We start from the raw sequence: 14,091 nt of genomic DNA, 5'->3' as shown, positions 1-14,091 counted from the left end.
GCGGGTGAAAGGCTCAGCGGAGACTTCATCGTTGGAGATGTCGTTTGGGAACAATCAATCCACAGACGGTGTTTAGGGCCACGAGAATGAGCGAGGTCAGCACAGGAGTGAGCAGAGGTAGCGAAGGGGGCCCCGCCCCCCCCCCCAGGGACTCCCACCTTGTAGAGGGGACAGGGCAGTGTGGCAGAGGTCACGAGAGGAGAGCAGTCCGAGGGGCCCAGAGGATGAAGTCAGAAAGGGACTAGCCAACCCGATCCCTGGTGGCCTCGACACGCCACTTTGGCAGGGTGGTGGGGTAGGAGCCAGGTTAGAAGCCTGGTTAGAAGCTCTCCTGTTGGAGGGGCAACAGGAAGAAGTAAGGAAACAGACAAGTGTCTGGAGAAGTTTGGCCGTAAAGAGGAGCGAAGAGTTGGCGTTGTGACTGGAGAGGGGTGTTGCCTCGAAGTTCTTCAAGAGTGGATGCTACTGGGACCTATCTGAGGACGCAGGAGAAAGATGGGGTGACGTCAGGAGTGAAGAATTCCTCAGAACAGACGAGAAACTTGTGATTCTGCCATGCTGGGATAACAACCACTAGAATAGCCCTCTGGTAGTAAACAGCTAGAAAACTAGGCAAAATCGCGCAGACGACAGGCTGTGCCGGACCGTGATCACGAGGAGACCCGATGCCGTGACTCGTATGAGCGGCCGGACTTCTGCCTCGAGGCACTTCTCAGATCACGGTGCGGGAAGGGGTGTCCTGAGTAGGACTCGTGGTCTCCGCCATTACAGCTAACGAGCCAATAGTGGAGAAAAGACAGAAGACCGGAAACCTCTGAATAGAAAACACAACCATTACAGTGTTAATGGATCGGGCACCTGAGTGGCTCACTTAGTTGAGTGTCTGACTCTTGTTTTTTCCCAGTTTCTTTATTTATTTTGAGAGAGAGAGAGAGAGAGAGAGAAAGAGACAGAGGGGAGAGAGAGCCCAAGTGGGGGAGGGGCAGAGAGAGAATCACAAACAGGCTCTGCGTGGACAGAGCCTGACCTGGGGCATTGAACTCACAAACTGTGAGACCACGGCCCGAGCTGAGATCAAGAGTCAGACGCTCGACTGACTGAGCCACGCAGGCGCCGCTAAACAGAGCAATTCAAAGGCAGAGATTATGAGAGTGGTGACAAAAGCGAGACCAAGCCACAGGCCGTCTACAGGTGCACTTGAAAGGAAGACACAGACAGGTTAAAAGAACACAACTGAAAAAGTCACACCAAGAAATAAAGTAAGCATAAGGAAGTTGGAGTGGCTACACCGAACAGAGCAGACGTCGAAAGGAGCAACATTACCAGGGAAAAAGACGGCCGTTTCCTGGTCGTCAAAGGGTCAACTTATCAAGAACATATGGTAGTCCCAAAGGCGTACGCACCCAAAGAGAGCTTCAAATCAGATGCCGTAAAATCTGACAGAACCGAAAGGAGAAAGACAAATCCACAAGTGCATTTTGAGACTGTGATACTTTTCTTTCAGTCGGCCAGAGACAGCCGGTGGAGAGAAGATCCGCTCGGCTACCGAGGACATACGCAACATTACCAATCACCTCGAGCCGAACGACACTTGTAGTTCGCGCCACCAACTGCGGAATATCCACTCTTTTCAGATACACGCGGAATGTTCGCCGAGCTAAACCATCTGCTAAACCATACAACGAGTCTCAATCGTTTTAAAAGAAATGAAATTAGACATTGTAAATTCTCTGTCCTACAATGTAATTAAAAATGCATAACAAGGCGTCTGGCTGGCTCAGTCGGCTAGAGCACGTGACTGTTGATCTCAGGGTCGTGAGTTCAAGCCCCATGTTGGGCATGGAGCCTACTTAATTAAAACAAAAAAACAGGGGCGCCTGGGTGGCCAAGTTGGTTTAGCGTCCAATCTCGGCTCAGGTCATGATCTCGCGGTCCATGAGTTCGAGCCCCGCATCGGTCTCTGTGCTGACAGCACGGAGCCTGGAGCCTGCTTCTGATTCTGTGTCTCCCTCGCTCTCTGCCCCTCCCCTGCTCATGCTCTGTCTCTCAAAAAATAATAAACCTTAAAAAAAATGAAAAAAAACACTATTAACTCAATGATAATGAAAATAGAACATATCTAAGGGCATAGAATACAGCTAACGATGTTCTTAAAGGGAATTTATAGCTTTAAATGCTTAGGTAGGGGCGCCTGGGTGGCGCAGTCGGTTAAGCCTCCGACTTCAGCCAGGTCACGATCTCGCGGTCCGTGAGTTCGAGCCCCGCGTCAGGCTCTGGGCTGATGGCTCGGAGCCTGGAGCCTGTTTCCGATTCTGTGTCTCCCTCTCTCTCTGCCCCTCCCCCGTTCATGCTCTGTCTCTCTCTGTCCCAAAATAAATAAAAAGCGTTGAAAAAAAAAATTAAAAAAAAATGCTTAGGTAGACAAGGAAAGTTTTAATTGTTTCCTACAAGTAGGCTCTGTGCCCAACATGGGGCTTAAACTCATGACCCTGAGATCAAGAGTCACACACTCCACTGACTGAGCCAGCCAGGTGCCCCAGGAAAGGTTTAAAATGAATGACCTGAGGTTATACTGTAAGAAGCTGGAAAAGATTGGGGCACCTGGGTGGCTCAGTCGGTTGAGCATCTGATTTCAGCTTGGGTCACGATCCCAGGGTGGTGAGATCGAGCCCCACGTCAGGCTCCATGCCTTTTTCTTCTTTCTATATAGAGAGAGCATAAGCGGGGAGAGGGGCAGAGGGAGAAGGAGAGAGAGAATCCCAAGCAGGCCCCGTGCTGTCAGCATGGAGCCCAGCGTGGGACTCAGACCCACAAACAGTGAGATCATGACCTGAGCCGAAATCCAGAGTCAGATGCTTAACCGATTGAGCCACCCAAGTGCCCCTAAAGATTTAAAAGTAACCTCTATACCCCAACATGGGGTCCGAACTTACAACCCTGAGATCGAGAGTCACACATGCTACCAACTGGGCCGGCCAGGTGCCCCTAAAGGAACTGAAATTATAACTAAAAACCTCCCACAAAGAAAACTCCCGTGGAGACGGCTTCATCAGCAAACCCATCAGTCACTTAACGAAGTAACACCAAGCATACACGAGCCCTTAAAGAACGTAAGAGGAGAGGGAACGCTTTCTAAAGCCAGGTGCACATTACCAGAAAACTGCAGGTCAACCTCCCTCATCAACATAGATGCAAAACCTCCCCAGGGATATCAGCAATGGTGAAAGACAACATTTTGCACCCAAGTTTGAGTACAAGGCAAGGACGTCCATTTTCACCACTTCTATTCAACACTTGGTTAGAGGCCCTAACCGGTGCAACAAGGAAAGAAGAAAGGCACACAGATCGGAAAAGAAGCAGTAAGTCTCTGTATTTCCAGAAGAACTGACTGTGTAAGTAGACTACTGCAAGGTATTTACCGCCCCCCCAAAACGACTAGAGGTTGGTTCATTCCTTGGCTTTGGCACCAAAATAAGTAAATACATTAAAAAACCTACTAGAGCCAATAAGTGAGCCTGAGCGAGGCTCAAAATGCAAAGCCATTCTTAAAAACCCAACTGCATTTCCAGAAACTCTCAATGACCAATTAAAATTGAAAGGACGATACCAATGACCGTAGCATCAAAACCCATCAAATGCATGGGAGTGGAAACCAGAGGCTCCAGACGATTTTTGGGGGGAGGGGAGTGCATCCAACGTTTTGGGTTGAATAGTTATGAACCCCGAGACGAAAAGCATTGGAAGAACTCGAGGGTTTCAGGGCAAAAAAACTGCACGAGCACAGGCAGAGATGGAAACGTAAGCTTTTATTCCTCCGGGACGGCTTGGACTTCACCAACGGTGAAGAATCACTGTGAGCCCGTGCTACTTTTGAAGACACTCAGTTACACGAAACCGGACTTGCTTTTCACAGCGTGAGTCCCGTTTTCTTCCTCCCTCTCCGCCTCGCTTCCAACGCCCCCCCTTCCTGGGGCTCCTCGCCGGCCGGGTAACGCAAGGCTCGGGCTTAGCCCAGCCTTGGGTTCGTGGCCCCTCCGTCACGATCGGCGCCCGGGCCGGAGGCTGAGCCTGTGGCCTCCGGAGCCGGGGCTGGCGCGACGCCCGTCGGGAGGCGCCCCCGGGGGTGGGCCGGAGTGCCAGGCGATCACGCTAGGCTGGCTCCCAGGTCCCCGGTGAAGCCTGCAGACACCAGCCCGGTGAGGGGACACCTCTGGGCTCTCTGGGGTGGCTCCGAACTCTCGTTCTAGCTAGCGAACTGAACCATAGGACGGCCACACCTCACTTTTCCGAATCACAAGAGCCCAGGGCGGGGGGGGGGCGGGGGGGAGCGGCACAGCCTCATTGGCTCTGTCCCACACGGTGGCCCCTTTCCCCCAGGGCTTCAGCCGAGTCCCAAGGGAAGGGCTAAGGGCCGCCCTGCCCAGTTCTTAGGGGAGCCAGCTCCCTGCTCCACCCGGCAGCCACCCTCACATCTCTCCCCTGGCCTGCGAGGCCGGCAGCCTTCAGACACGCATTCCTCCCACACCCCTGCACCCCTCCGATGAGAACAGCTCGCCCGTCCCCCAAAGGCCGGAACGAAGGCAGGCCTTTGCGGTGTCCTGTCTGTCGACGGCTAGCAGCCGGCTCTGAGCCCAGCCTGTGCCCGCGCGCCTGGAGCCTGCGAGGAGGACACCCCCACCCCCCACCGCCCACGGGCTGCTGAGGATCCGAGAGCCACGAGAACTTCCAACTATGAGAACTTTGACTTCCAGGTTCGGGGAATCCGCCAGGTGAACACATCAACTCTGAAATTCGTCGCTCTCTTCCGGCCCCTGCCTGTTTTGGCGCTCCACGCCTAAGCCTGCAGAAGGAGGAAAGGGCAGTCAGCAGGTGCGGGAGGCGCTCCGGCCGCCAGAAGGCCTGGCTCGAGGGCCGGGCCGTGCTCCCGCCTCGGCCTCTGGGCTTCTCGGCAGAGAAGGCGAGGGAGCTGGGACGAGGCCTCGCCCCGAATACACGGCTTCCAGAGGGAGGTGTGGGGGGCAGGCCCGTCTCCAGCCATGGTCGCAAGGGGTGGCCTGCCTCGGAGCTGCCCCCACCCCCTCCACCCCCCTCGGGAGCAGGCGCCGCGTCCATGCCGACGGGAACAAACGCTCTGCTGTCCGGGGCCCGCGTGAGGAGGCGAGCCCGAGCGGCCCTGGAGGCCGGCCGGCCACAGGGCGCACCCATGCCTCTAGCCCCTGGCCCCATGGGGGCCGGTCCCAGGGATACCTGGGAGTGAGCTGGACGACAGCAGCTGTAGGCTGTCCAGGACCCCGTCCTCATACAAGGCCAGCTTTTGCACCATCTTCTGCCGGGCTGGGTTGATGACGATCTGTGGTGGCTGTGATGACAGAGAGCTACCCAAGAGCGGTCCTGGGGTGGAGAGAGTGTCCTCTGAGCTGCAGGGGCCGCCGTCCCCGGGAACTCGTCAGGGACGCTCCTGGCCAGCCCCAGCTTAGTTCCCTGCCCCTGGGGACACATGTCCTCGGTGCCGTCTCTGACAGGAGGGCCTGGAAGGGGCCGCGCCGTTGCCCCAGCTCCTGGCCAGGCCCGGAACCCCGTCCTGCATAAAGCCCTCCTTGTTCCCGGCTTTCAGGGAGTGAGCTCCTGGCCTCTTCTCACCCACCTGGAGGTCAGGGTCTGGAGCTCGCTAAGGACACAGGGTGATTAAGAGCAGGCCCCCAGTTCTCTCCTGCCAAAGGGCTGGGGCTGGGGCGTATGGGGACCGTCAGCAAAGGAGGCCCCTGGTCTCTCTTTTGGGCACTGGTCCCCAGCTACCTTCCATAGCTGTCAGCCGGGGCCCTGGGCCGCTCCCCCAGCTCGACGCTTGGGTGGCACCCCCTTCGGTACCGCCGGCCTTCCCGAGGGGAGCCGGGGCCCACACGGCGGCACCTTGCCCGGGGCTGCCGGGCAAGGCCAGGCCTGGGGGGCAGCTCGGGCTCAGGTGCCAGGAATGCAGGGCAGCAGACAGGCCGGACACGCTCTCGTCACTCTCCACGGGCTGGTTGGGGCCCTTCTGGAGCCAGTCTGGAGCCGGGGCTGGGGCTCCCGGGGGAACCGCCAGGGGCCGCAGCGAGCCGGCAGCGCTCGGGGCGCTGCCGGCCGTGGAGATGTAGGAGTTCTCCTGGGGGGAAGGGGGGCCGTGGCCGGCAGCCTCGGGCTCCAGCGCTGGCCCCGCCACGGCCGCCTGCAGCCTCTCCAGGCTCTCATACACCTGTGAGGACAGAGAGACCCTCTCAGGGGGTGGCCTGGGTGGGGTCTCCGTGGCTCTCCGCAGGCAGGCCAGGACTGGCCACGTGGACCGGTCACGGCCCTCACATAAGAGGGCCCTGCTCCGGGCCACCCATGGTCTGTCCTGGGGCTCGGGCTTCCTGGGGGGCTGCGGGGACCAGTGAGCCGGCACGCCCTGCATCTGTCCTTTGCCCTTTTGTCCCTGTCGCAAGGAATGCCGAGAAGTCACGGCCCCTAAGATAAAGGACCAAGAATGGCTTTTCCCTCTCTTCCAGAAAGCAAACCTCACTGCCCCCCTGCCCTCAAATGGGCAGAGGGAAAGAGGGGAGGGGCAGGGAGGAAAGGCAGATGCAGTGGCACAGTGTACCCAGAAGGGGGCGCGGCAAAACCCTTTGCTTGTGTCTGGCAGGTGGGGTTCGGCGGGGCTCCGGACACCCCAAGCGGAATTGAAGGGCAAGCGAAACACATGTGAAGACCCTGGCTCTAGAAAGAGGTCCGGCAGCTGCCACGTCCGGCTCCCCGCGGAGCAGCACCGGGAACACAGGGCTCCCGACACGCTGCTGTCCCCCACGGGCAGCAGAGTCCCAAGTGCTTCCCACCCTACGCCGCTGTGCAGGGCTACCTGGGTCATGGGGGGTCTCCTTTTGGCCCGCCGGTGCAGACAGCAGCAAGCCAGCTGGCCCAGCGCCAGGCCCAGCTCGGGGGGGCACGGCCCGGGCCGGGGGTCCAGATGCTTCTTACAGATCTGGGCGGCAATTGGGGCAGCCCAGGCGTCTGCGGCCAGACCTGCTTGGAGTGTGGTCCGGGTGCTTTTCAGGGCCACCCCGGCCTCCTCAGCCTCTTCTTCAACCAGGTCTTTCTGTGGGACAGATACTATGAGTGTGGCCACTGCGGGGGAGGTCGTGCCTTCAGTCCCATTCCCCAGGCTCTCATCACGGACTCCTGTGGTCTTTGTTCAGACTTATTAAGCACCCGCTGTGTGCCCAGCACTGCCGGGACACACCCTAGGGACACAGTGACAAACGGAGCGCTCTGGGTCCACCTTCATAGAACTGACTTCCTGGTGTGGGAGAGATACCAACAAGCCCATAAAGCAATGGGACACTTCAAAGGACAGGCCCGTGGGGCTGCTGATGAGGGCCTGAGCAAGTAGCACTCGAGCTGGGATCTGAAGGCACGAACTCGCCAGAGGTCAGAGCTAAGAAGGGAGGGGAGTGGCCCAGAGAGAGGTACCCAGGGGCGCAAATAGGACTGGAGATCATCTTGAGTTCTGACTTGGGAAGGACCAGGAGGAAGCACCTGGGGTGGGGGTGGGGGGTCTTTCAGAAGGAAGGGCTCATAGAAAGGCCCTGGGGCAGGCAGCAGGGAGCTGGCTGAGTCTGGAGGACAGAGGGATGTACTCATGGATGAGGCCGGCGAGGGAAGCACGGCTCCCGTCCGGCTCCCCGGTTCCGGCTCAGACCCGGTGAAACTTGGGAACGGACAGAAGCAACCCCGAGGCGGGAACAGGGGCAGCAGGAGGTACACCAGTTGTCAAACGTACAGAACCAACACTGATGGAGCGGCCCAGGAAGTGTCTGAGCACGGTGCGGGGATTAAGTCTGTTCGCAGGGGAGAGGCGCCTGGGGGGCTCAGGCGGGTAAGCGTCCGACTCGGTTTTGGCTCCGGTCACGATCGCACGGTTTGGGGGGTTCGAGCCCCGCGTCGGGCTCTGTGCTGGCGGCGCGGAGACTGCTTGGGATCCCCTCTCACCCTTTCTCTGCCCCTCCCCTACTTGCACGGTCTCTGTCTCTCTCAAGCAGACAAACAACAAAGTCTCTTTGCAGGTGGGGAAACGGGCCCAGTGACGAGCAGGGATTTGCTCCAAGACCGTCACGCTGGGACTAGAAGCCAGGTCTCAGTCCACGGTGAGACGAACGGGAAGCAGCTGGCCCGATTTCCCACCACTGCCTCCCCTGGGGCCCTGGGTTCTGTTTCCCACCACAGCTTCTTGGCCCCGAGCTCTGGGACTGTCCTGTTGGGCCACCCCCTTCCCCGCCCACAGCCCGGGTAGGGGCTGGAGAGGCCATAGCATCTGCAGAAGACAGACAGGTTTTTCCTCGGCAAGGTCAAGGGAAGCTGTTTGGAGCCCTGCCTGCTTTCAAAGATGAGTCAGCAGTAGCAGAGGCTGGCTTCTGTGGGGCACTGCATTCCAGATCATTCCACCCTCCAGGGCTGCACCTGTTGGTTACCAGGAGTAGCGCTTCCCTGCCTCCCTCTCTGCCTCTCTCCCTGCTGTCTCCTCGCCTCTCTGTCTCTCTCTCTCCTCTGCCTCCCTCGCTGCCCCACCTCAGGAGGCTCACCAGATACTTGGTCTTGGTACCATGCGTCCTCACGGCCCTCTGGCCAGCCAGGGTCTCCAGCACTACCTGGAGAGGGCGGGACGGAGAGTGTGGCGGTGGCTTCTGGGATGGCAGGGAGGGCCACACGCGGGGGTGGGGGGGCTCGTGGGGTGGACCGGTGCAAAGAGGCTGCTGAGGCACAGATCCGGGCGGACAGGGGCTTGGCCCTCGGATGCGCAGATGGGGACCGGCTGCCGGCAAGGACGGGGCCGCGCGTTATGGGACCGGAGCTCCGGCGGGAGCACACGCGGGGAGTGAGGTGCAGGGCGGAGGCGAGGGCCCGTGTCAGGGAGGGAGGGACCCCGGAGCCGAAGCTCCGTTAGCTTCCTGCCAGGTCGGCCTCTGGCCCCACGGGGAGCTCTCCAGGCCCCGGTGCCTTCGCTGGGCCCCGGCCTCCCGTCCCCCCGTCGCCTCCCCAAGGCGGCAGAGGGGCCTGCGGCTCACCACGCCGAAGCTGAAGGTGTCGGTGTCCACGGCCAGCCGCCCCGTCTTGACGTACTCCTCGGGCAGGTAGGCCAGAGTGCCACGCACGGTCCGCGTCCGGGCCACGGTGCTGCTCTGACCGGGACTGGCCGCTGCGAAGCGGCTGAGACGCGCCAGGCCAAAGTCTCCCAGTTTGGGCATCAGTCTGTCATCCAGAAGGACGTTGGAGCTGGGGAAGGGAAGCGGCGGCGTCAGCTCGGCCCCGGCCCGCTCCGCACCCCAACACCTGCCTGGCGCCGACGGAAGAGGACTCCGGGCTGCCAGCTTGCGCCTCGCCCACGGAAAGTGGCTGGCGGCGGCCGGCGGTCCCGCTGCCCGGGGGCTCCCTCACGCGGGCCAGCCCCTGCTCCTCGGTGGGGCCCGTCCTCGGCCTCTGCTTCCACACCTGTCCCGCGCCCGGCTCTCCGTGACCCGGGGCCCTCGGCTCCGATGGCCCGGGCCTCGGGGCTGCAGCCCGTCCCTCACCTCAGCCTCAGGCAGGAGAGGACAGGCCTATTCTCATGGGGGACACCCAGAGCAGGGCTCCTTGGGACTCGGAGAGCGAGCGCCACTGCTCCCTGCCGGCAGAAGGTTGGGGAGCATCATTCCCTTGCGGCAGACTCCGCTCTGACAGCCGTCAGAGGCCGCAGGGGCCTGGCCGCGTCCCCTCCTCACCTCTTGATGTCTCCGTGGATGAGGCTGGGGCTGTCCTGATGTAGAAACTGAATCGCCCGCGCCGTGCCCAGGAGGATGTTTAGTCGCTGAGGCCAGGAGAGAGGGGGGCAGGCCTGGCAGAGGAAGCAGAGGGGCACAGAAGAGGCTGGAAGGGCCCCCGTTCCTGGACCCCAAGCCTCCCTCCGCCTGTCACTGCGGGGTCTAGACAAGTCACTTCACGGCCTGGGCCACAGTCTCCCCTTCTGGAAAACCACGAGCCAAAGGTCCATGAGCTACTTCACAAGAAGGTCAAGGCTAAGCTCTTCCCAGGAGGGGAGGATGGCTGGGGTGCACCCTTCCTCCTGGAGTGAGCGGGATGTCGGGGGAGGGAGGCGTTTTCTCCACCTCCCCCAGCACAGCGTGCTGATCTCCAGAGCTGAAGTCCCCGAGCGCCGTGAGCCCCTGGATCTTGTGGGCACGTCACGAGAGGGGGCTCAGTCGTGGGTCCAGATGGTGCGGTCCGCCGCCCCCTTTCTCCGGGGGCAATCCTGACAAGACCCCTCAGCTACTCTGCTTGCAAAAGGGAGAAGCTTGACTCCGGCCACTGAGTCAATAACCCTCCTTTGATTTGATTTGATTTGATTTGATTCATTGATTGATTCTTAACTATTTATTTCTTTATCTTTAACTTTATTTATTTATTTACTTAGAGAGCAGGAGCACAGGAGGGGCAGAGAGAGGGGGAGAGAAGCCCAAGCAGGTTCCATGTTGTCAGTGCGGAGCCCGCCTCCGGGGCTCAAACCCACGAACCGTGAGGTCGTGACCTGAGCTGAAATCGAGAGTCAGACGCTTAACCCGAGGCACCCGGGTGCCCCAGTGACCCCCTGTTTAGGGGCATCACGACCCAGGCTTCCCAGCGCGCGGGAGCAGCCAGAGGGAGGCCCCGGGAAAGGGTGCCGGGGAATGTGGCAACCCACCTCGGGCCGAAGCCCGGACCCAAACCTGCCTGCTGGTGGGACCCACTCACGGAGCCCGAGCGCCCGGGTGCCAACAGCGCTGTGGGGCCGGAGAGGCGTGCGCGGCCAAGGAGGCCTACCTGGAGGTGGAGGCGGTCTTCCAGGGAGCCACTGGGCAGGAAGCCATAGACGAGGCAGTAGAAGCCGCTCTCGGCGCAGTAGCCGGCAAAGTCCACGATGTTTGGGTGACGGAACCTGCTTCAAAAGTGGGACCTGAGGGCTCTGGCCTCCAGCCTCCAGCACGCTCTCCAGCTGGCCGTCGTGGGGGTGGGCAGTCCCCGGGGGCTCGAGGGAGCCAGGCACCGCGGCCCGCGGTCCTGGAGGCCGACGGGGCCCCGACGCGGCTCTCCCTCTGCCGCCACCCGGGAGGGGACGCCCCAGGCTCACCGAGACAGCTGCTCCACTTCGGTCAGGAAGCTCTGCCTCACTGTGGTCCACTCCAGGTCTGCCCCCTGCGGCCCCCAAGGAAAACGAGGGCGGGAGGCAGCGTGAAGCCCTTGCGGCCAAGGCTTGACGGCCACTCTCACTGCCACCTGTCCCGGGCCCAGAACAACCGAGGGGCTGGGGACCCTGAACCGGGGGAATCAGAGGGCTGAAGGAGGTACACGGGGCAGCGTGTCCCGGGGAAGGCCCAGAGAAGCGAGGGTCTGCTGACCACCGGCCAGGGCCTTTGCGGGGGTGCTGCACCCACCTCCTTCAGCCTCTTCACAGCATACAGCGTGTTCCTCATCACAGCCCGGTACACACACCCGAAGCCGCCCTCCCCGATCTTCAGCTCCTCTGAGAAGTTGTGGGTGCCTTGGGAAATCTCAGTGAGGGGCCAGCAGAATGGAGAGGGGTGGGCCCCCTGCAGGAGGGACACTGGGCTCTCCGGGTTAGGCTGTGGGAAGATACCCCGGATCAGGTGAAGTCCTCTGTCTTCCTCTGTGCCCCAAACCCTCCCCTGCGCCTGAAACTCACAAGCTCTTGCTACCCCAGCTGCCTCCTGGCCGGCCCTCCTGGCTGGCTGGGGTTCACAAGTGTACCAAAGGCTACCTTTTTTGCTCTTCGTCTTGACTCTTTCTCTGCCGTCAGGCCCCACCTACCTTGGTAGAGGAAGGGTCTGGATATGGTGGTGGTGGCTGGAGGGCAGCAGGGCTTGGGACAGGACCCAGCTCAGCCCCAGAATGGGTTTGGGAGCCTGGAAAAACTTCATAAAGACACCAGTGAGAGGCAGGGAGAGACCAGCGGCATGGTCTACGGCAGTGGCCATGGTCAAGACGGACCTTTCCAAAAGACCATCAAGCCCCACACCGGGCCCCTCTTACCTGGGGAGGGGAGTGTGGAGGCTGACGTCTGCAACTTCCGGGGGCGGGGGGCCTCGGCCTCAGAGGGTGCAGGGGGACTGCTGGGCCTCGGGGTGCTGGTGCCGGGGGGCAGAAGGGGGGCGGGAGGGTGCCCTGGGATGCCAGGGAAGAAAAGGGCGGTTAGGCCCAGGCGGGGGAGGGGGAGGAGGGAGAAGTCCCGTGGGAGGTCCTGGGTCAGCCCGGGATCCCGGGGTCCCCGGGGCCGCTCGCTCACAGGCCGTGATGATATCCCGCGCGCGGAGCAGCTGCAGGTGCGTGAGGATGCGCACGAGGTCGGCCACGCGGGCGTTGCGGTTGATCCAGGGCCACAGGACACTGGCCGTGCGCTGCCCGGAGCGCTCGCACAGCCGCAGCTCGGTCTGGTCGCGCACGATCAGGGCGGCTGCGGGGCGGGAGGCGTCAGGCCAGGGCGCCCGGGGCCCGCGCGCCTCCCGCCCCAGCCTCTCCCAGCCCGCCGCCACCCACCGAACTGGCACCAGTCGGCGGGCTCCAGGGCGTCCATCACTTTGTAGAAGCGGCACATGACCCAGGGCGGCACCTCGTACAAGAAGTGCTGGGCGCCGGGGGCCGCGGGGTCCCCCGGGCCCGGCCCACCGGCCATGGCCGCCGCCGCCGCCGCCGCCGCCGCCGCCGCCGCCGCGCCAGGGCCTCCTGGGGCCTCTCGGGGCCGCGGCGGGCGCGGGCCTTGGCCGGCCGGGTCCGCGGACACTGACTCACTTCCCCTTTAAGCCGGCCTCGTGCGGCGCCCGGCGGGGCGGAAGGGGCGGGGTCCGGGTCCGCCGCCATCTTGCCCGCCGCCGCCGCCGCCGCCGCCGCCGCCGCCGCGACCCTCGGCCAGACGGGGGCGCCGCGCGTGGTGTCTCCCCGCGGAGGCCGCGCCCCTTCGCCCTGTGAGGCGGCCGGGCGGGCTTCCCGGAGGAGGGGCCGCCTGAATGGGGCCCCGAGGGATGGAGGAGCGCGGTTCCGAGCCGTGGGACAAAGGGCGAGGCACGGCCCGGGACACGCCAGACCGGGCTACAGCCGGGCCTTGGGAGAGTCACCGGGAGGTCCCCGCAGGAACTTCTGGCTTCATGTGGGAGGCAGTGCAGAGTCGTCAGAGATCCAGGCAGGGCCAGGTCAGATACGGGCCACACAGAGGACCCCCGCCGAGTCCCGGCAGCTGGCCGGAAGGCCGGGCGCAGGGAGAAGCGTCTGGAGGCTTGCAGGGCAGGCTACCCAGCTCAGGGCATTGTTGCCCACCTCCTCTGCCCTGCATCCTATCTTTTCCGCTCCTTGAGGAACCTGCTCCAGCAACTGTTAGCTCTTTGCGGTGTTTGCAAGTCTTCCTTCTTTGCTGGCCTCTTCCCACTAGCCCATAAAACGTGTTTACGCCTCTTAAAAACAGGCCTTCAGCTTCCGCCGTCCCTCCTCCCTCTGGTGGCCATGCTTCTGGCTCACTCGGCGTTCCCCCCTGCGAGGACCGCAGACTCCAGCCTCTCCCCGGCACCAAGCTCGGCTCCCAGCCTCCTTGAGGTCTTCACCACGTTAGTGTCTCTTGCCCCTTCCCACAGTGCTCTGCAGCCATGGACTTCTTTGGGTTCTCTGGCGCTCCTCCATTCCAGCAGCCACTATCCTCCGCTCCTTTCCCTGAACATCTCGGGAGTCCGCTTCTTCCCCACAGGCCCATTGCTCTCACTGCTGCTCCCTCCTACCTGGGGGACCTTCGGCCCCTAGCTCCCTCTGGGCAGAGCTGCCTGCTGCCCCTGGGGCGTCCTTTTGGAGCCTCTGCACTTGTTTGGCTCCCCCACTAGATGGGGGAAGACCCCAGCAAGCAGCAGCGGTGCCTTCCTCTTTTGTTTCTCCAGTTGGATGCGTGCTTGCAAGGCAACAGGTGTCCTTCCCTGACCCCCCGCCCCCAGTCCCGACCGGTAGTGGGGCTCCCCTCCAGGCCGTTCTCCAGACATGGGCCTCCGATGGGAGGCTCTTCCCAGAAGCCACAGCCAT

The 14,091-nt window shown here is 61.9% G+C and overlaps 1 protein-coding gene across 2 annotated transcripts; it reads right to left on the bottom strand.

Annotated features, from left to right (window-relative positions):
• Nucleotides 1-4,314: 4,314 nt before the first annotated feature.
• Nucleotides 4,315-12,749, bottom strand: IRAK1 (interleukin 1 receptor associated kinase 1). 2 transcript variants are annotated; one of them, XM_019437692.2, is made up of 14 exons: nt 12,574-12,749; nt 12,323-12,490; nt 12,070-12,201; nt 11,848-11,951; nt 11,454-11,642; nt 11,150-11,214; nt 10,843-10,957; nt 9,768-9,880; nt 9,075-9,282; nt 8,592-8,657; nt 6,872-7,108; nt 5,797-6,232; nt 5,248-5,391; nt 4,315-4,840 (listed from the first exon to the last, which is right to left on the bottom strand). In XM_019437692.2, the coding sequence occupies exons 1-14, from the start codon at nt 12,707-12,709 to the stop codon at nt 4,779-4,781; spliced, it is 2,175 nt and encodes a 724-aa protein (XP_019293237.2). In that variant the 5' UTR covers nt 12,710-12,749; the 3' UTR covers nt 4,315-4,778. The 2 variants fall into 2 exon arrangements, with proteins under 2 accessions (XP_019293237.2, XP_053747956.1); XM_053891981.1 differs by lacking the exon at nt 6,872-7,108.
• Nucleotides 12,750-14,091: the final 1,342 nt, after the last annotated feature.

Source organism: Panthera pardus, unplaced genomic scaffold (assembly GCF_024362965.1).
Source record: "Panthera pardus isolate Hobbes unplaced genomic scaffold, ASM2436296v1 HiC_scaffold_27, whole genome shotgun sequence".
NCBI lineage: Eukaryota > Metazoa > Chordata > Mammalia > Carnivora > Felidae > Panthera > Panthera pardus.
Note: the sequence above shows the minus strand (reverse complement) of the source record. Positions and strands in the feature narration are given on the sequence as shown.

Coding starts and splice junctions, on each gene's coding strand:
- IRAK1 (XM_019437692.2), bottom strand. CDS start 12,709: ATGGCCGGTGGGCCGGGCCCGGGGGACCCCGCGGCCCCCGGCGCCCAG. Junction 8,658..9,074: donor ACACCTTCAGCTTCGGCGTG/GTGAGCCGCAGG, acceptor CGCCCTCTCCAG/GTAGTGCTGGAGACCCTGGC. Junction 7,109..8,591: donor GTACCAAGACCAAGTATCTG/GTGAGCCTCCTG, acceptor TCTGTCCCACAG/AAAGACCTGGTTGAAGAAGA.